Here is a 23386-nt window from a genome sequence, read left to right on the forward strand (position 1 = left end):
ACAAACAGACCCATCAGCATCGTGCACCTCTCTCTTTCTAATAAGGTGCTCACAGAGCAATTGAACTTAATAAGACTATAAAAGGTTTCAAGGAAAACAAACAGAAATGGTAATGAGCCAGGTTGGGTAACTCAAATCCGATTTGAGGTTTTGTTCAGGTTTGGTAATTTGAGGTTCGGGTTGGGTTCAAGTCGGTCCATAAACTCTCCCAAATCGCACACTTCTATGAGATTCTAATTCACATATGAATAATGCTGAAGTGACCTCAAGATTGCACCTCATATCGCACATCCTAACGTGAAAGTGTGTAGGAACCATAGATGTTTTTCGTCGAGATATAAGTAAAAAAAGCATCTATGATTCCTACAGTCATTTCAGGATGTGAGATATGAGGTACAATCTTGAGGTCACTGGAGCACGACTCTTCACATATTTGAAGTTTAACCTAATTGGAACAAGGAGCACAAGAAAATAAATAAAAGCATGCAAATGAAGTTAAACCATGCTAATATTATAGACTAGTCCTCAAAACCACATCAGAAAAATGTGCTTTAAATAGGAACATAATAAAATCCCATAGATTCCAAAACAAAACAAAAAAATTCTGACCTGAACTAAAAACATCAAAGGCTCTCTACATGGAGAGATTTTTACAGCCACTTTACACCCTTAAAACTTTTACAGTCATTTTATATCCTCTGCAAGGGCATATATCAAGGTTATATTCAACACCTAACCCTCCCCCCTTGCTTGCCTGATTCTAAGGTTATATCCGCAAACTACACAATGTACAATTTTAAGTACAAGCAGCTATTTTATTTCCAATCAGCTCGTACCTGTCCAAATACATAAAACGGTAACTAGGAACAGAGAAATTGAGATGAGAGGGAGCTCGCACACTAGCCTCAGTTAGCTGTACAACAACTTTCCTTCCTATGCCATCGAGTATGCGTAGGGAGATTGAACACCCATTCTCCTTTCTGCAAGCAAGAATCTTGTCAGAGAGCTTCCATAAATAGAGAACTATTAAAAAGTATGAAAATATCGAAAATATCAAACATCAATAATATATGTCCAGTGCTCAAACGGTAGGAGGTGACAAGCTACTAATATTATTGCGTAGACGGGGATACCACCATAATGGTAACCAGGGGCAGAGCCAGGATTTTCTTGTAGTGGGGGAAAACTATGATTAGTTGTATAGTTGAAGAACTTGCATGGAGGGAGGTGAGGGTGTGGGGGCAAATGGGGAGAGAGGTGAGGGAGTGGGGACAAATGGGGAATGTAATTAGTTGAAAATATAAGGGTGTCTCAAAGTTCTGTGGGGGCAATTGCCCCCACCAGCTCCTTACTAGCTCCTCCCTGATGGTAACTACCATCATTCATCCATACTCTATAATGTCTAAGGAGACGAGAATTAGAGGAAATATAATGTGGTTCTTACCAAGGATGGCCGTGTGCCATGCATTGAAACCACGAAAACATGCATGTGATGGTTGGGGCTGCTAAGTGGTTAGTAAACTGCATGCATATCATGTCATTTTGACCTAAATGGGGATCTTTTGGATGGTAGTGATCTTCCGGTTCTTGGTCTATGGAGCATGGACCATTGTACATGTGCCCATCCATTCAATGGTCAACAATGGGTCCTCTTTGTGGTAAGCACACACATGTGCACGCCCGCATGTGTGCGTATGCACAGACAGAGAGAGAGAGAGAGAGAGAGTAGAAGGAAAAGGATCTGGTACCCCCAGCTGCAACTAGCTTCTCTACACGAGCAACTATATGCTTTCCATAAGTGTACTTCTTCAGCGCATTCAAGTGAACCTTTATTCGTGAGAGGATCAATTCACGTTGCCGGTCATCACATGTCTCTAGCACTTTCTGTACAACATAGTTTGCAAACTGATCTTTCATCATTGCCTGAGAGCACAAGTAAAAACAAACAAAAAGGGTACAAAGGTCATTGAGTCACTGCTTTTAGCAATAAAATGGGCAAGGGCAGTAACGAAAGATATAGAAGCATAAACTAATTGAAATATTTTCAGAGACCAATTAAAAGCATTAACTGAATGGATTCCTTACAAGACATGTGGCATGAGAAGAGCACCCATAACTGATAAATTTACCTAGCCATAAATTTCCCCAATCGATGAGATAATTCTCTCTCAACAATATCCAAGTCATTATACCTACTTAAATAATCCATTTATTTGAAAGAAGAGATGATGGAACTGCTGTTCAAGGAATTTTTATAGGTGTCTGTTTTAAAGACTTCTTCGTTAGATGGGATTGGGTCTGTAACATCCCTATAGATTAGTACAGGTGGGGTTGGGCTGTGTGTCTTTACGTCTTTTTCCTTCTTTTCTCAACTCAGCCTTAAATTGGTCACTACTTAGACCCAAATAATGTATAATTTAAGCTGAAGAGTTTGAATAAGTTGATGCAAAACAAGGATCATAGTTGGGTGATTTTATATTTTGCTCCTGCAAGAGATTAACAGTCTTTCATCTTCAGCAAAACCATAGAGTCAAACTTTGTTTAAAATTTTAAGAAATGATTCTCACAGTTAGTTCTCCTATCTAATATTTCATTTCCATTCAATTTTTTGTAATTACCTAAATGTCATTTTATGCTCGGAAGTCGTCCATTCAATTGTTTTGTTAATACCAATGGCTTCAATTTATCCCAACATTAATATTTTGCTTCATGCCGATTGGTTATCCGAGATCCATTTCACGACAAATAAAAGTTTCACTTCTAGAATATATACAGATATGTTGTTTGTGATTTTCACTTCTAGGTTCACAAACACTGGTTGAAAGAATAAACAATTTTTTCCCCTATATACGCAAAATGAAAAACACTAGGCCTGGTTTAAAACAAAATTATAAAATTAAACCGTATTTTTAAACGCTAAGGATAAGGCAAGACACTTTACAAAGCCAAGGCCTTGAGGCAAAAGTCTAATAAAATTAAACAGCATAAATAAATAATTACACATGCAAATAAATAAATAGAAAAAACAAATTTAATAAAAGAGAGAAATGAGGGAAAATCTCAACAAAAAAATCAAAAAAAACAGAGTATAACTATATTTCATAATCCAAATCCAAATATCAAACACACAAAATCAAATTGAAATCGTACCATATCCATAATTTCATACTTTCAATTTTCTAATTTTTAACTCAAAACAAAATGTAACTCTAACTAAAAAAGAGTAATGCTACTCTAAGACTAGATGGAATAGAAAAGCTGAAACTTCAACATATGGAAAAAAAAAGAAAGAGAAAAGATACCAAAGACCATAAGAGGAAGCGCTAGAGATTGGTGGAGATGCAAATTGATTAAAGCCGGTGTATATTAGAGCCGAAAGAAAAGATTTGATATATAATGAGGACATTATCTAAATAAATGTTATATAAATGACAACTTTTTAATTAGAAGGACGATTAGATAATTGTACTAAAAAAACAACAAAAGGTTAAAAAGAAATATATCACATCGCCATAAGGCATATGCCTTAATCAAAAGGAACAAAAACTCTTGTGCATCCCCAAATGTGGGAGCCTTTTCAACAGTCCCTTCGAGTAAGGCATAAAGATGCAAGCCTCCAGCCACTTCAAGAACATTCAACATAAAATAAGATCCATTATGTGCCCATGAACAGTTCGATTTTTCCGTAACATAATAGTGTTCCATTAAATAGGTGTTTCATTGTCCAAAATAGTCCTTATTTTTGCAAATAATAATTGTCGAGGCATCACAAAATGGTGTTAATTTTAAGTGCTTAGGTTTTGCTAAAAGTGGTGTCAAACTTAATTAAAGGATGTTATTTTTACCATTAAATAAGTTCAACTTTAATTTTAAAAATTCAAATCCATTTTGAAACTTTTGAAGAGGTTTTTAATACTATACCGGTGGTGGGGTGCCCACCCTAGCACAAGGATTGTTTCATAATCCACGTCATTTCTCTCAACAATTAAGTAATAATAATGAAACATGAAATGAATGTCGAAAGTTCGCCAAGAATATTTTAAATTATGGTTTCTACTGTACAGAAAAATGAACATGCGACTATACATGCTTGCCCTAGAAACTAGGATATGCTTTCCAACCACATCTACTGATATAAATCTTGCAGAATTGGCAAACCTGAAGAGGCTCATTTTCATCAGTGGAGCCAAGCATCTCATTCACCAAGATCTGACGTTCTGCAGGACCACCAAAAGCTAAGCACTTCTCCACAACATTGGAAGCAAACTTCTGCTGGCTCATTTGAACTATCTGCCCAGCTAATTTCTTGATTATGGAAGAGCGTTCGTGTGGCTTGCCATGCTCTATTACATGCTGTTACCAATAAAAGCAATAAATCAATTGAAAGAACATGTGAACTATATTATTTTAAGCACATGAAGCTGCAAAGTCAACAGTTTACAAGTATAGATGGTGTGGGGAAGGGCTTAGACCCATAGCTCAGTGATATTGTGAGCAGAACTGCGGCATTCTAAAAGGTTGGGGAGCATATAGATCAACTGTATGTGCATGTGTTTCTTCTAGTCTGAAAACGTGATTGAAGCACCCAAAGACAAATTGGTATTATGATATCTTTGCTTTTGTCTTAATTTTTATTATACCACTGTTTTTCATCTAATTTCATAGTGTGACTCAGGTTTATGTTCCAATAGTTGCTGCAGTCATGCGTGTTGCATTTATTATCACATACAAAGTTTAAAATATTCTCTTGAGGCGAGGTATTGGGCAGGAAAAAACAAGACTTTAATTCCCACAGATGTTATTCTCAACTTAAAAAGCTTCTGAAAACATAACAAACCTGAACAACATAATTCCCATACTGGTCTTGTGCCAACATGCAAACAGATTGCAATATCTCATCCATCATGATACGCTGGGTGTTTTGGTCATGGCAATGCTCCAGTACTCTCTGTGACATTAAATTAATACTATTTCAGCAACAAAGGCAGGTTAATCTATAAACAAAGAAATGAGAATCGAAGACAGGCAAATCACTTCTAACCTGTATGACACGACAGCCATATGGATGGGTGGATAATGTCACTACTTGGTCGTAGAAGGATGAAATGATAAATTGGATTGCATCTTCAGGCACGCATTCAATACACTTCTGGATGACATGGTTCCCGTTCTGGTCACGTACACAACGCATTACATGGCCATCGAGCTCTGCAACCATTTTAGTCTGCTGGTCCAAATCGACGACTTCTATTGCCTGCATCAATCAGTTCAAGCTCTTGATTACATTGAATTAGTCTCCGTTCAAATAAAACTTATCCAGAAAAATAGATACATAGAATCGGAAAATGGAAAAAAAAAAGCCTTGTTATGCACTTTCTTCTGCAGGTTGAGGTATGGAATTCCGATATATAGGTCACAAATATAGAGATATCCAAACTGATCCCAACAAGATATTCAGCAGCAATAGAAAAAACAGAACTCTGAAGTCTTTCCCCTAAAATAGTTTATCTGGTTCAGGGTGTCATTTTTCCAATTAATATCGAACTTGCAATTCACACCACACTAAACAACCCAAGAGGAATATGATGCATAAGATATTGAATGTCCATATTCTATTATAATTCAAACCTCTAGTGTGGTTTTAGGAAGAAAATGTGATGGCTGGGACCCACACCATGTAACAATATTGTCCGCTTTGCGAGCTGAGGCCTACTCTCGGCTTTGCTTTCCCCCTTACAGGAAAAACATGTCGGTACAACCTAAGGTCCAAGTCTCACCTATAGCCTGGGATCTTGAACAGTTCCTGACCGATGTGGGACTAAGTTTCACCCCCCTCCCTACCATTCCACCATGAAACCAGGTGCCACGCATGGTCTGAAGCCACATATCCAGCCAGTGGCGCACTGGCAAGAGTGTGAGAGAACAGTTATCAAGAATACTACAAAAACTTCACTTGTTCAGAAGTTGGATGATGGGTCTGTCAAACATGAAATTATGAGCCTAATAATGACAAAAATCCTCCCCCGACAGTATTTGCAGCACAAGTAAATGGCTGAAAATTATTCTAAAGGTAAAGGCCACTATTCGAATTACAAAAGAATAGAGAGAAACCCATGGAATATTTTTTGCAACTGCATCTATCCAAAGGGAAATCTCTACTCAGACTCTAAATGATCGTTTGTAACTGGCATGCAATGGATTGAGACTCTATTCAATGGCTCCCACCACAGGGACACAGAGCCAAAAACCATCATGATTGGATGAACTAAAATGGTCTTAGCTCACTATATTCCTTTAGACAGCGAGAAAATCAAATAAAATTTCCAAATAAGGTCTACTGATAAAATGGATAAAAAAAATCAGTCATGCTGAATTTTGACTGGACAGACATCAAGTTGTTTTGCTCCAAAATGTTGTATGTCAGATCACAACTCAAAAGAATGATGATAATGTACCTTTTGGATCACCCGACAACCATACATTTGAAGGCTAAGTGTCAACACATGACCAGTGAGCTGGTTTGCCAGTTCTCTTCTCTGAGATGTGCTTCCATGCTCAAAAAACTAAATGTAACGCCAATTGTTAGCAAGTGTATAAGTGAAAAAACACATATATAATAAAACACAACAGTAGGTCCCACTCAAACTACAATTTCGTGCGATATAAACGTCCCACTGTAGCTACAATGGAGTGGGGTCCACACTACCCCACTTTACTACCTCCCATCGTCATACCCCTTCAACTTTATTGTCTTCCCCCCCACCCAAACCTTTTTTCAATAAGTATCCCTCCAATTTTACTATTTTTCCTCTTTTACCCCTTTTTTTCAATAATATCCTCTAATTTTACTATCTTTCCTCTTTTTCCCCTTTAACCCCAAAGAGGATGCATGTGCCATAGGAACAGGCAAACTCTAGTATATACAAGGGCTAGGGTAAAATGAAGAATAGATACCTTCTGGATCACATAGTTACCGAACACGTCAGTCATCAATGAAAATGCATCAGGCATAATTTCCTGGAAAACCATATTTTTCTCTTCCATGGAGGCTGTTTCAAGCTTTTGCTGGATGAACCGACTTCCATACTGATCAGCACTGCTCAAGAAGACACTGAGTGAGACAATTGGAAGCTTGGATAAAGTTAGGAAACAAAAAAAGATTCATGACCACATTGTACCTGAACTCAACAACATGGCCTGCAATTTCCGAAAGTTCAAAACATTTGGTCTTATTGCTCTTAAATTCTTCCAGTAGTGTGGATGCAAAAGTTTCTCCTATGCTTCCACCAGTTTCCAAGTGCCCGGGTCCCATGATACCCCCTCCTAAGTTTCTCATTCCAGAAGGGAAATGCATGTTTCGCTCATTATGCCTCAAAGAGCTACCATGTCCGGGAGAATTGGGAAGAATGGGGCTTCCCAAAGGGTTTCCGGGATATGACATACCAAGGCCAAACGTGGGTTGTCCATAGTAACCATGATTAATACTACCAGATTTACCTAAATAGGGGACACCATACTGTGAGTTGTTGTGAGGTGAAAGCAATGCTCCCAGGTAAGCTTTCTGGAGTCCAAGTAAATCCACATATGAGTTTCCCATGTAGCTCCTATCAATAGAAGGATCATTAAGAGCTGCAACCTGTGCTGCAGCATATTCAGTTGTCCTTAAGTATTGAACATACAATGGATCCACGACGGGTGCTGTGTGACTCCCCATTCGATTAAGATTCTGGAATTCCACTCCCCCCAATAAATTCGACCCCGAATGAAAACCTCCACCAAATTCCCTAGAGTCCAATCCAGAAGCTGCCATTGCAGATGCAGCCGCTACATTTTCGAACAAAGGAGGCAAATTAATATTTCCAAGTTGGCTAGACATCATGGACGGCGATGCTGGATTGACCAAAGGTCCACTTGAACCATAGTTTGAAAATGATGAATTTGTACCATCTACATTGTGATAGTGAGAAGGTGATCCTCCTCCTGCGCTATTAAGAGCGGATGTGGAGGGTCCTTTCATGTACGAATTAGCAGAAGAACCAATGGGTTTGGAAGAATTGTCAAGTTCCACACCAACACCATTGACTTGACCCATATGTAAATGCCCAGAGTCAGATTTCCTCAAGTACGGATTTTGTTTGCTATGGTTATGAGTCTGACCACCCTGAAGATTGAACATGAAATTTTGGTGATCATCAATTTCTTGTTGAATCTGCGATTGCTGATGGTTTTTATCGTCAACCACACCATTTGCTGAAAGGCTCATGCCCGATAAAGCAGTTACGAGGTCCACAGACTCGCTCATACCAGAAGAGATGCTATTGAATAACTTTGGACCATTGATACTCCTCTTATCTGAAGCACCAACCCTCCCTCCTCCAACCGGGAGAAGGCAAGGACTAGAAGCCCTAGCAACAAGTTGAGGATCAGGAGTGGTGCTTCTAGACAAGGAGGAACCTAAAGCAGATGCAAAACTAGGAGAAGCGGATGCACCAATGTTTTGTACCCTATGGACATTTGCAGATCGCAAAGCATCTCCAGATGCCAATTCATGATGCAATTGAGCAAGCTGGGCCTCAGCAGAATCCATTGTATCAACACCGTCATGAAAGGTATTACGACTAGCTGGACGAGAAGGGTGCCTCAAGGGAGGAGTTGCACGCCCCAAGCCATCCTGCATCGAAGCTAAATTCTTACTACAACAGAAGAATCATAAATCCAATTTCTTGAAAATAGTAAATGTATTTTGGTATATATATATATATATATATATATATATATATATATAATTAATTAAAAAACAGAAGCTTTAGTTTCATGATTTTAATAATTTAAGAAATAAAAGTTGAGTCAAAATATTTCGAGGAACATGTGACATATATAAATTATAGATTTTATACAGAACACGGAACAAAAGTATGAAACGTTTATTCTGAGTCACAACAGGAGCAGTCTATTTTTTTAATATCTTTCTTTGATCCCAGAAAAAGATCAGTTTATATATAACCATATAAGATATAGATATATACCTATATTAGACAGTGGCTTGACCTACCAAATATTTCCATATCGATGTAGCCCATATTTTTGTTTCAACAATGTGATGGAGAACAGATGGTACATAAAACATCAACCAAATTTGGTATGAATAATAGACATAGAATGTTACTCCAGTCAAATAGCAAAGTTCTTGACCCAAGCTTGGATGCACTTTGGTCATATATAGGTATCTAATTAGTGCAAAAATGAATAAACAACCAAAAGAAGGTAATGGTAAAAAATTTAGTATTAGAATGAATGAGGGAAGCTGGATTCATAAATGCGAAAAGAGAAAAGAACCCAATGGATTTATAATTCCTGAAAGACAGATGATTCGATCATGGTTGGCTCAAAAAATAGCGGCACAAAACCAAATATATGGGAGCTTAAAGAAAGAAGTATTTCCATTTATAACAAGTGTATTGGCAATAAATGAATTGCTGCCCATGGAAGGGATCGATATCTAAACAAATACAAATCCACTGGAGCGTAAAAAAACGGATCATCAACATTCATAATTAGGAAATGAAACAAAAAAAATTCAAAATTACAAAATCTAAACTTAACCTCAAATAAAGATACCAACATAATCTAACACTAGCAAACAACTAAAACAAGGAGAACAGACACCAAAATAAATGGATGAACAGGTATCAAATAGCAACAGTAACCTTTAAAAAAAAAAAGAACCTTTTTTTTTTTTTTTTTAATCTGGGCAATCATTCATTAACCTCGAGAAACAAAATACCAAATTAACAAATAACTCTGATTGAAAAAGACGGAAGAGTAATCAACAAAAGATCACCTGTAGAATATCTGCAAAGCTCTTCTGTCTGCTTCCAAGTCCTAACCCTGGTAACCCTATAAGCCCATCACCTCCCCACTCTGCCGAAACCTGTTGTTTCCTCGAGTCGACCTCGCTTTCGTCTTTCTTCGAATTAAACCCAGGTTGCTTCGAGAACAGTGATCTACTACCCAAACCCTCTACTTGATTCACCTGTCTTCTATCTCCAATCCCTCCAACACCAGAACTCCCACCCTGAAACCTCTGCGCAGACCTCCAATCCTCCTTCGAAAGCAACGGAGGTGGAAGTCTAGGGTTCATGTTCACGTTGGAATAGTAGTAAGAATGGTAAGCTGGATCAGACCTAAGTTGTTCTTCTGTAAGAGAAGCATCAACGCCATGGCCAAACAGACCTCCAACAGCAGTTAACGAACCTTCAACAGTTGGAGGAGCTGAGCCGCTCCTGTAAAGGTTCAGCTCTTTCTCTCGATCGTTCGAATCTTGGCGCCTCTGCTCTTGAAGCAAAATCCCTAACTCCTTCCCTAAATCCTCTCCAAACGATGATCCATCGCTGCTTCCAAGAATCGGTCGCATACCCATCTCAGAAAACATTTTTAGAGGACTCTCTGTAACCATCCCACGATCAGAGATGAAAAAACAAAAATCTTACAAAAAAAAGTTGAAACTTGAACCTTCAACTGCTATTCACCTACAAATTACTAACTAAAAATCTCTCTAAACAGTAATAAAAATCCGATCTTTCGTCATTCGAGCTCAGAAAAACTTCATTTTTTTAATCGAACAACTATAATCTTAAACAAAATAAGCAATCACTCGATGATCGAGTATCAAAAGAGATTATACAGATAGAATTTGTTCATCTGGCTTCGAGTTTACCCAGAAATTGAACAATCAAATACGACATGAACGATTTTTCTGACTCTGGATTCGCTTTTATCGACTATTACTTCGAAATTTTTTTACTCTTCAAGATGAAAGCTTTATTGATTTTGAAGATAGACAACAACAACATGAAACCGTACCAGAAATTAAGGCAAAAGAGCGAGCGAAAGGAAGAGAACTGGTTGCTGAGAGTAGAGAATTTATAGGCGCGTTAGTTGGGGAATCTATACCGTTGGATTAGAAGATTAACGGTGCAGATTGACCCTGCTAGGATTTGTTCTTACACGACCCTCTAGGGTTTTATCCCTAATAACAACAGAGCAGTTAAAATGTTAGACTAAATGTGTCTTTGTCCTCTTTTCGTATGGTAATAACGTCCTTCAGTAACGGGTGCGCATAATTTTCGATAAAATATTTCCAAAAAGAAAAAGATTTTGCTATAAACCATTAAGCTTATAAAATAATTTTCTCATGAAATGCACAACCAAAGGCACTACAAATTATATTTAGTCTTAGAAATTATGTTCCAATGATTCTCGCATAACTCTTTTTGTAAAATAATTTTCTATAAAAATAACTTCGTCGAAAAGATTTCTGTTCTAATAAGATCTACAATTATTTGGAAAAGATTAATATTTTTTTTTTTATCAGGAAATATTTTTGGATAAATTTTCTAGAAAAACTAGATAAGTATGGGAGCACTGACATAAAGAAGTAGAAGAGATAAAAGATATTTTTCTTCTACGTTATCAATGCATATATGGTTGCCACGTATACATGTTAGATACGCTCGTGGGATACAGTAGCTTTTTAGTCCAAAACTTAGGAGTTCACCACGTAAGGACACAATAACTTGTCCAAATGACCAAATTAACCTTGGACGAAAATATTCTTTTTGTCTCCTATTTAGAAATTTTGACTGCATTTCTTTGTTTTTTGGAGTAAGGGTAGTTTTGGAAGTATATAATATTGAGAGAAAAATATTAAAGAACTCATGGCATATTTGATATTAGATTCCTTTATCACGAAATGGGTAGATTCTGGGACAGTATGCCTAGGGATTCTAATCAACTGAGAGATGGACATTTTTTTCCCACTTTTATGTTTATGGGATCTTAAATTGATTTGGGAAATGTGTCTAAATAGTACCAACTTAGACATGAGTGGAAAATCCATGGAGGATCTTTCATTTTCTTAAATAATAAAATTACTAATGTAATATGAAAAATGTTGGAATGACACAAATGGATGTGACAAACATGATGTGGTAGCGCGCACATAATCATAGGTGCTTTTTACTCGTATCTCATGGAAGAGCATCTAAGGTAATGTGTACGACATCACGAGTTTTTATCTCCCTTTGTGTCACCCCAACACGACTCATTTAATATTGGAGAAGGTACCAATTCGCTTAGTTTATAAAGTATATGGATGATGAGACCAAGAACTTGAATTCAATTCTTTCCCTCATCGGACTATTGAACCCATTAAAAATAGGTTTATCGAAAGGAAAAATAATAATATTGGACCCAAACTAGTTTAGAACTAATCTTGAATTGGCTTAGGCGTGAGTTGGATCCTAAACATTCGTGTTTTTTGGTAGGATCTAAAAACTAATCTTGAATTGTGTTTTGGATGGGAGGATTCTATGAGTCCTTTTATTATTATTTTAAAACTCGGTTGATTAAGAACGAGATTAGCATGATTTGAACGATCCAACCTTTGTGAAGAGATTCCCTTGAACCCGCCAAAACCTGATTCAAGTAGATCAATATATTTGAAAACTCAAACCAGATGACCAGTATAAATAGTTTTTGATTTTTTTTTATTTATGCATAATCGATTTTTAGAATTTAAATGTATACTTGATATTAAATGAGATTTGTGATTATAGCTCCAATTAATTCGACTTGTAATATAAATCAATCATTTTAAAATTTTCATATATTTTCTGTGACACACATATAGACAATGTGTTTGTCTTATATGGGCAAAATGTTTGGAATGGGCTGATTTTTTGTGAGGATGATCTCTGTGATGAGGGGATCATCCTGGCAAAATATCATCCCATTCCAAAACTTATAACGCCATCAAAATTGATTTACAAAAATTGGACGGTCTAGAAGTTTCATAATGAGCTGATTTTTGGCAAGGATGATCTCCTCACCACAGAGATGATCCTCACAAAAAATCAGCCCATTCCAAACATTTTTGCCCACATAAGACAAAACACGTTGTCCATATGTGTGTTGAAATGGTTGTCGTTTGAACCTAACCCTATATATATATATATATATATATATATATATATATATATAGGGTAGTGTTCAAGGGCAAACTTTTTAGCAAACTTTTTGGCAAAACATTTTTCAAAACATGGGTTAGAGACTTTGGAATGGGCTGATTTTTGGTGAGGATGATCTCTACGGTAAGTTGATCATCCTCAACAAAAATCAGCCCATTCCAAAAGTTCTAACCCATGTTTACCAGTTGAAAAATCGTGGACCGTCCACTTTTTGTAAACTGTTTTTGATGGGGTTAGAAGTTTTGGAATGGGCTGATTTTTGGTGATGATGATCTCCTCACCATAGAGTTCATCCTCACCAAAAATCAGCCCATTCCAAAACCTCTAACTCATGTTTTGAAAAATGTTTTGCCAAAAAGTTTGCTAAAAAGTTGGCCATTGAACGCCCCCCATATATATATATATATATAGGGAAATGTTCAGCACCCTAAGTTTTACCACATACTTTAACAAACGTTTTTTGTCCTACATGGGTTAGAAGTTTTGGAATGGGCTGATTTTTGGTGAGGATGATCTCTATAATTAGAAGATCATCCTCCCCAAAAATCAGCCCATTCCAAAATGTTTAGCCCCATGTTTACACGTTGAAAAATCGTGGACCGTCCATTTTTTGTAAATCATTTTTGATGGGGTTAGAAGTTTTGGAATGAGCTGATTTTTGGTGATGATGATCTCCTCACCATAGAGATCATCCTCACCAAAAATCAGCCCATTCCGAAACTTCTAACCCATGTAGGACAAAACGCGTTGTTAAAGTGTGTGGTAAAACTTAGGGTGCCGAACGGGACCCATATATATATATATATATATATATTGTTTTTAATTATGCATGTTTATTATAATCCATATAATAAGATAGGATGGTTTTTTGCCCCCTCCCCTTATTATCTCAATCGTTACCCCCTGTAAAGAACACATTTTGACGATAACTTTCAACTTTATTTTATTTTCTCTTATCTTCTTTTAAAAAATACCACAACTATATTATTTTTTCTCTTATATTATTTCCTCGAATAACCTCTCAATTTTATTGCCTTCCTTTTTTCATTGCATTAAACCCAATGAGTATGCTTATGTTATAGGTGTGGGCAAAATCTAATAACTTCATAGTTAACAAGTTGGATATGTTGGGATTTTATTATTTATAAAATATTTTTTGATTAAATAATTTTTTTTTGAAGTTGTGCAAACGCTGGCATTTTTATGGAGAATCACATCATTTTGATTTTTTTTTTAAATGAATATACCTTTTGGGGTATTTTCTAAATGGACATACCTATTGATTAATCATAAATGAATCCATTTATTCAAGTGTCGTCATGACGAGACACCTAGAAATCCCTTCAATCTCTATAAATTGGATTGGCAAGTAGAAGAAACCATTCATAATTTTTAGAAGAGAGTTTATATTGCCACACCAACTTTTGCTAACGCCACCCCCCAGATATGTTCTACTATTTGGCAATTTACATATGAATTAGGGAGGTGTTGGCAAAAGTTGATGTGACAATAGAATCTCTCTCGTTTTTAGAATTCAACCAATGTTTTTTGAGAGTTCAATTCAAGTTTTTCAAAAACTCAATCAAGTGTTCTTATTTTCACAAATTGTTAAACCATAGATTGCATTTTGTTTGATAAGAGAATTCTCGAGATTGTTGTTTGCAAATTATCATTGCCACTTTGTTGTATCCTAAAGGTTATTTTGTTGGTAATCCATCAACAAACTCTTGTATTAGTGGGGACAAATAAAGTCTTAAAGAAAGTGAAATTTTTGTGCCTGAAAATCCTAAAATTCTAATTTCTTTACATTCTAAGATCTCATTCTCCCATCGGGATAAAACTTGTCAGCAACACGCATTTGGACTTCTTATACATTTCCAACATTTTGGGTGTCATGTCATTATTAGTTAATCCACATAGAAATATTAAAACAAAATCATACTAATCGATATGTACATTGGTCATAATAAAAAATAGATTCTTAATTGTTTGATTACAATTATTGTTTTGAGTTGTATGAATATATATCCCCAATGGAATGCAAACTCTTCCTGGAAAGTTGACCATAAAATACAAGATGCAATAGCATCAATAATTTGATGAACATAGATTTTGAAATTGTGACAATAAGATGTAGGATGGCGTTTGACAACCAACATGTTTGTCCTATTTTACTTAAAAGTTTTGGATTGAGAAGATTTTTTGTAAGGGCAATCTCTATGACGAGAAGAACTTCCTCACAAAAAATCAATCCAATCTAAAATTTATAAGTCCATCAAAAGTGATTTATAAATTTTCGATAAAAAATCGATGGTCCACAATTTCTAAATTATTTTTGACAAGGTTACAAATTTTGGATTGAGGATGATCTTCTCATTGTACAAAACTTTTAAGCCATCTAGGAAAAATGTGTTGGCTCCTGACGTTGACTTTCGAACCTAACCCATATAATAAAAATTGTTATTGTTTTTTTTTTTTTTCTACATAGCCAAGTATGTCTCTGGTGTATCATCCTCAATGCACTCAATGGCCATCTATAAAGTTTTTTTCAAAATAATATTAATCATTCTATGGTTTCAAAGCTCAAATCTACAATGATGCACCCCCCCCCCCCCAAAAAAAAAAAAAAATAATTATTCTAAAAGAAATAAAGAGAGAGAGAGAGAGAGAATAAATTAAATAAAAGCCTCGTAAATGGAGAGGGGCTCATACGTGATGTATTTAAGTCCGGCATCTCTCATTATCTTTCATTATGTTATTGTTTGGCCAGTCATTAAATGAAGTTGAAAGTTAGATCAGCATCACACTGCTAGTTAGCTGCCACGTACACAATGTTGCATGTGGTGGGCTACCGAATGAAATTGGGTGACGTATGAAGGTCAATTTGGTCATAAAACGCCCAAATCCTTAACTGTTTGTAATTTGTGGATTTTCCATTATTAGGTCATTTTATTAATATATATAAATCCTCCCTTATTTGAATTGTTGGGAATAATTCATGAATTATTAAGTTCAAATGAATAGTTCGATAAATAAACATAAACATTAATTTTTTTAGGGAAAATTATTAAAAAAAATCAAATAAAATATTATTTCTAAAAAAAATCAAATTTATTTGAAATTAGTAAAAGGATAAAAAAAACTAGCCATTGATTGGTCAGTTGTTGTCTCTCTCCTCTTTTAATTATTTAAAATAAAAAAAAATTCGAATTTTTTTAAAAACAGGTCATTAAATGGTCGGTTGTGTTTCTCTCTCCTCTATTAAAAAAAATGATTTTTTTTTTAAATAGATCATTAAATGGCCAGTTATGTTTCTCTCTCATCGTTCTCTCTCTCCACTTTCTCTTTCTTAATTATTTAAAAAAAATTGATTTTAAAAAAAAAAGGTCATTGAATGACCGATTTTATATTTCTCTCTCATCTTTCTCTTTCTACACTTTCTCTCTCTTGATTATTTTAAAAAAATCATTAAATAACCGATTTTTTCTCTCTCTTGAAAAGAGCAATTACAAATAAACCCTTTAAAAACTTATGCCGTTCCACATGCCACCTTATTAATTTGTACGTATAGGATTACTTTATGACATAAACACAGTCAAAGAGCAATTATAATAGCTATAATCGATATATGATTCATCCTATTTCAATGTTATTGGAATACTTGAGACGACTAAGATAATAAGCTATTTATATATCAAGAAACATTAACGAGATTTACATGTTTGGGAGAGGTACTTAACATGAATAAACACGTGGAATACATAAAACATGTTTTATGTATTTAGGTTGCATCCTAAACCTTGATGCGTTTACTCCTATAATTTAAAATAAATAACACTAACATTAAACCAAGCAAATACTTAATATAAAATCAAAGAAATTCTATTGGCACATATAATATATATTAAATATTTGCTGATTTTTTATTATTTTATATTAAGTATTTGCTTGGTTTAATGTTAACGTTATTTATTTTAAATTATAAGAGTAAACGTATCAATGTTTAGAATGCAACTTAAATATATAAGACATATTTTATATATTCCAAGTGTTTATTCATGTTAAGCACCTCTTCCAAACATGTAAATCTCGTTAATGTTTCTTAAAATATAAATAGCTTATTATCTTAGTTGTCTCAGGTGTTCCAATAACATTGATGTAGGATGAATCATATATTGATTATAGCTATTATAATTGCTCTTTGACTGTGTTTATGTCATAAAGTAATCCTATATGTATAATATTAATTTTAATTAATTAGAAGGTGGCATGTGAAACGGCATAAGTTTTTTAAGGATTTATTTGTAATTGCTCTTTTAAAGAGAGAAAAAAAATCGGTTATTTAATGATTTTTTTTTTAAATTCGATTTTTTTTAAATAATCAAGAGAATGAGTGTAGAGAGAGAAAGAGGAAAGAGAAATATAAAATCGGTCATTCAATGACCTTTTTTTTTAAATCGTTTTTTTTTTTAATAATTAAGAGAGAGAAAGTGAAGAGAGAGAATGAGGAGAGAGAGAAATATAACCGGTCATTTAATGAACTATTTTAAAAAAATCGTTTTTTTTAAATAGAGGAGAGAGAAATACAACCGGCTATTTAATGACCTATTTTTTAAAAAAATTCGATTTTTTTTTTTATTTTAAATAATTGAAGGAGGAGAGAGACAATAACCGCAATGGCCGGTTTTTCATCTTTTTGCTAATTTCAAATAAATTTGGTTTTTTTTTTTAAATAATATTTTTATTCGATTTTTTTAAATAATTTTCCCATTTTTTTACCTATAAAAAATTAACATTTTTCCTAAGATGACTTTTTGAATTGTGGCCACTATAAATTGGATATCTTGTCCGAGATATCTGATTTATTTGAGTAGTCTAAGATGATATTTAAAAAAATGCCTTAGAATTAGAATAAATCATGTCTTTGAGACAACTTTTCAACTTGTCTCATCAGTGAACGACACTGAGACAACTTTGATGAGATTTATAACCATTGATTTGTGAGAGTTTGGTAGCCTTCCTTAATTTTAAAAATGTGGTAAATTTTGTATGCCTCTTCAATTTCTTTTATAGAATATATAGAACTTCTTATCGTAAAGTTTTGTAATTAGGATTACATTGGTTTGCAAGCGAGAACATAAAAATACATTTTGGACAAAAATGCATTGTGTTGGCATGGATGTCAAAAAACATACGAAAAAAAATCTCATCTTCATTGACATGAGATTTAGTAAATGAGCGCTAGAGGACATCAAAGAAACAAATATAAATGTTCGGCTTGAGGTAGGGTTGGGCCTTTCTGGTCGGGTCATTTAGTGAAAATATAATGTTGTGTCAGGCTAGATACATAATCTCAAACCCGAGTCCGTCCAAATGTCCAATAGAATATCGGATTTCGGGTTTGGACTTCGGATTGAGCTCGAATTCAGGCTGGACTCAAAATTAAAATAATAGAAACTCATATAAATAAAACCTCTTTATTTAATTAAAAAAATAGATTATTTATTAATCATTACTTTACATCTCTAAATTTTTAATAATTAAACTAAAATCAAAATATTGAACTAGTGAGTAAGGGATTGCATCACAATAAATAAGTTTAGTACATCTCAACTAGGTTGGCACAATAACTTAACTATCATTTGCACAACTCTACCCAAAACATATTTGGCAACAAATTGGAATTTTGAAATTAAAGAAAAGAAATTTGGGCTTTTTAGGGTAGGCTCATTTGGATCAGGCTTCGGACTTGGGGTCAAATCCCAAGCCCATCCATAGCCATTTTGGGCTGGACTCAGACCGGGCTTTTTGTTGGGATAGTTTTTTTTGGGCTTTCGGCTTTTTTACAACCTGTTTGCATCAATGAAGGCAGTCCCATGGATAATTTATTGGGAACCGTGGTTTTGTTTGAATTCATTATGGCTTGAATAGAAAATGCGTGCATGTTCCAAGTGAGGTAATCGAAGGGGCGAACAATTAATTAGCGAGAAAATGCACAAGAACCAATGATTCTTTGATTGAATATTCATTTATATCATGGATTTGTATTATTTTTGAAATAAAATGATTTTGTGTGAATGTTGCAAATATGGGAAATCCAAGGAAAATAGAGATTGATGCATGTTTGAAATGAGAAGGAAATCCTTATCATGAAGGAAATCAAGGTTCTCATACCTTAGCTAATTTCATCGTTTGTCACCAAATAATTTCTTATTTCAATTCCCTCTCTTCGGTTCCATCCCAGGTTAGTCGTCGTTGCATTGTTGATCTCATGGGATTGCCCAATTTCAAATTCACATTATATCATTATGGGTATATAAATATGGATAAAGGGCTTCAGTTGCTAAGCCCAGCCCAGCCCACCCATTGATGGACTTTTATACTAGTGATATGATGAATGTCCAATCAATTTGTATATGTTTCTCTTTACATACCATTCTTCATAACTTAAAGAGCATCAATAAGATGATAAGATGGTATGGGCTCTTCGACACGTATCCTCAATTTCTTACTTGTGGTTAACGCCGGGGATTAACGCACACAGCTTACGTTTGCTCGGTAGGCCCATTTTTAGGTGGATTTGTGGCCCGAATAAAGTGTAAGGGGCCAACAATGCCATTGGAGTTAAAGTGAGCAATCTGGGCTGGGCTTTTACTTAGCAACTAATCTACATATGTTTGGTCCACACCTTGCTAATTAAATTCACTGATCATGGCCTCAAAATCCAATGATGGGTCTGATTCTAAGCTCATGTGGAAATAAATCCTTAAACCCATTGGTTAGAAATCAGGACATTTGTTGTGTAATTCTTCCGAAGAGTGTGACAAACATTCAATTAAGTGTATCCACAACGAACTCCATTCAATTGTTTACTGGCCATGCCATGTGAAAGATTTTTCACTCCCAGAAAAAGTCAATTCAGGATTTCACTGAATCAAGGATGACCAATAATACGAAACCTAACGATGGAAATTTTGTAAATTTGAGATGCCACCAATACAAGTGGGCTCATGTGATTAGTCAATCCGGGATTATGTGAAATCCCAGATTGACCATTCTGGGAACAATTTTTTTTTTAATCTTTTTATTTTTTTAAATTCCATGCCATGCTCAAAGCTTAATTTATCATATATATTGCTGGGCTTTTGAGATAATCATTGGCCCAGTAAAAAAAAGTAGGCTGCCAATTGAGACCCAAACTCAATTAAATATGGGTTGGACTTTGAAAGCCCACGTTTCTTCCCTTTTTTCCATTAAGATATGGGATATGCGTAAGAAAATCCATATTCTCCATGCATTCAGATGCAATTATAAAATTTAGATTTTAAACTACACCTCCAGGTTTTGGTGAATATTTGAGATGGCTCTTCAGCGTTCTCAAACCATGGTTTCAAAACTCGTCCAAGACGGATGTACGGACAAGCCAATTTTTTAGAAGAGATTTAAAACCCTACGTTTTTTTTTTTAAATTTTGAACGAGACGTCTCAAACATATCAGAAAACTTGTCGAGACAACTTGGTATCTGGCATGGATGAGACGAGACGAGACGCTAAACTGAGTTTTAGAACCATGTCTTAAACTCATAATATGCTCCTTGACCGCAATCTTTTATAACAGACCACCCAAAAATGATGTAAATGCCGTTATCTTAAACCTCTACCCAAATATTTTTGATTTTAATCCGAAAAAATCTGGCATCCTCAAACTCTTCAATCTGTAAGGTAATTTCTTCTTTAACCCATTCCACTTCATTTCAAATGCATCATTTTCTATCTTCCATAAAATAAAATAAAAAATCCTTGATTTTACTACCAAAAACATAAAATGCCCTCTTCAACCACGGCAAAAGTCTTCTTGAGGTTAGAAGAAATATTGAAGAATCTAATATAACATATAATTATAATTTGATTCATCATTACCAAATTAATTATCATATTCATCAATCTCTAGATTCTTTTATTTTTGAGGGTTTGGCTTACATAGCCCTAGACGATGAAGCATATTCAACGTCTCTCCCTTGATTTAAACAATTTTTTTTTTTTTATAGTAACTGGGTTACCTCTATAGACAAGGGACCGGGTATGTATTTGGACTTTGCTCAGTCCATAAATCATGGTCTTGTCCAAGGACTAGTCCTAGGGCACGTGCAACACATCACACGATTAGGAATCTGAGAGTGCACCCTCACAGGTGGTCCCTGAGGAATTAATGCTCAGACTGGATATCGATCTCACGACCTACGGGCATTAACCGTTTATCGGTCTGAAATTGCCATTGAGCCAATCGGTGGGAGTTGATTTAAAAATATTTGATCAGTGGTGGGTCAGTTGTTCTTTTGACTTCCATCCATCAAAGAAAGATTTCTTTTCTTGTTCACCAGATTAATTTGGTAATTATTTTACTTTCATCCTTTAATTTAATCACTACAATTCACACACTCTTTTGGATTCAATAATCCATGAACATTTGGTCCTCTCCAAGGTATATGTAGACACAAAAACTCCAATCTTATTAATGATAACAGATGTCAGCTTTAAACATTATCTTCATTAGTGGCTTTATTTAGTTCAAATATGTCTCATTATCCAGGAAGTTAAAGTCAACCCCCCCTCCTCATATATGTTAGGATTCTCTAAGTTGTTGTGTTTTTTATTATATAAAACAAATCTTTAAATTTACGAAAGACAACATGGCCACTCTGGTGATTGATGAAGGTTTAAAAATGTGAGCTATATATATATATAATATTATATATTAATAATCCTTCTAGAATATTTAAGATCAACAATAGGACATTTGACTTTATTTTATATTTTATTTTTACTTGATTTATTGGAATTGACTTGAAGAAGAGAAGGATTGGCACTCTTGCCTGGAAGCTCCAAATGTCATATATCCAAACCTACCACAGCTAATAATAGTCGTAAAGTTGGTGGTAGTAATAGATTTCTAACCAAATATGGTTATATTTGAAAGCCAACACCCTAAGAGACCCAATACAACACAAACTATGAGATCAAGATGAAATAATTAAATTTAAACTATGTTATATGGTCAACTTATATTGATGAATGGGGTCAAGAAGGAGGTGATGAAAATAATCCATGTAGCATAATTGGATGCCACATGGCACCATGTGATAGGTCGAAGTGTTGTAAATCCCTAGGTAGCTCCACATGGCTTGCTTCCCATTAATGAACACTGGGGTCAAGATAATCCTCATCCAGTCTTTTAGTTTTGTTCTCAATTGTTATCCTTTTAGTCCTGTGTTACCTGAATACATCAAAATGGATGTTGGATTTGTGTGTCAAATACTTGAGTATGATGTGGCCACGACAACACATCATGAATGAATCCAAATGAATGATCAAAACCATATCATCCATTGAATTTTGATTAATTTTGTCATTTATTAATGACAAATTTTGATTGGCCTGCGATTTCTTTTATATCCCCATATGGGCATCTTGCTAGGTTTGTTTTTGCAACTGAGACAGTTTAACAAGTTAGGGAGAGTTTGTTTCGGCCTGTTAGATTTTGATTTTATATTGTTAGATTTGGATTATAGAAGCAGATTTTCATAATCCAAAATCTTGTTGGACTACAAGGTTTAGAAATTGAATTTAGAATTTAGAATTAAAATCCTTATTTATTTTTTTATTTATAATGGGGGTGTCTGGACTTACATTCGACCAGGGGGATCGAATGCGCTAGGGTTGGAACAAAGGCAAATGGGACCCTCCCTTGGGCATGTGCAACACCAACACATCACATGCACCAAGAAAGTGACGGAACACTCTCGCGGGCGGCCCTAAAGAAATATTGCTCATATTGGATATCAAACACATAACCTACGGGCTCCCGCCGCTTATAGGATTTGAAATTGCCATTGAGCCAACAGGGAAAGGGGGGGAGGTTATCTTGTTTCTACAGTCATAATACAAAATCTTATATGACTATGTGTAAAAGAAAACATGTCATCTTAGCTCAAAAATACAAGAAGCAGAATTTGCCTCATTTTATTTTTATTTTAATCGATTTCTAATTCTGATTATGAAAGAATTACTTTTATAATCCGAACCAAATATAATATCGGTTTCTAGAATTGGATTATGGGAAATAATGAGATTCTATAATTCAAACCAAAAACTTCCTTATTCTTGTACAGTATACCCATGATTTCAAAACTCATTCGAGACTGAGACGTCTCACCCGAGTTGTCTCGACATCACTAGCAACGAGATGGACAAGTCAATGTATCGGATGTGATTTAAAAGTCACGTTCATTTTTCTCATTGTTGAATGAGATGTCTCAAACATATCGAAAACTCGTCCAAGATGACTCGATCTCGTTATG

The 23386-nt window shown here is 34.9% G+C and overlaps 1 protein-coding gene across 1 annotated transcript; it reads right to left on the reverse strand.

The window, feature by feature from the left end:
• Nucleotides 1-536: 536 nt before the first annotated feature.
• Nucleotides 537-10904, reverse strand: LOC147399655 (pumilio homolog 1-like). The gene is made up of 9 exons (XM_086445105.1): nucleotides 9842-10904; nucleotides 7179-8671; nucleotides 6955-7096; nucleotides 6456-6563; nucleotides 5042-5254; nucleotides 4838-4948; nucleotides 4159-4353; nucleotides 1749-1923; nucleotides 537-980 (listed from the first exon to the last, which is right to left on the reverse strand). The coding sequence occupies exons 1-9, from the start codon at nucleotides 10454-10456 to the stop codon at nucleotides 934-936; spliced, it is 3099 nt and encodes a 1032-aa protein (XP_086301231.1). The 5' UTR covers nucleotides 10457-10904; the 3' UTR covers nucleotides 537-933.
• Between the last annotated feature and the right edge of the window lie 12482 nt (nucleotides 10905-23386).

Source organism: Akebia trifoliata, chromosome 6 (assembly GCF_017979445.1).
Source record: "Akebia trifoliata isolate Shusen 1 chromosome 6, ASM1797944v1, whole genome shotgun sequence".
Lineage (NCBI taxonomy): Eukaryota > Viridiplantae > Streptophyta > Magnoliopsida > Ranunculales > Lardizabalaceae > Akebia > Akebia trifoliata.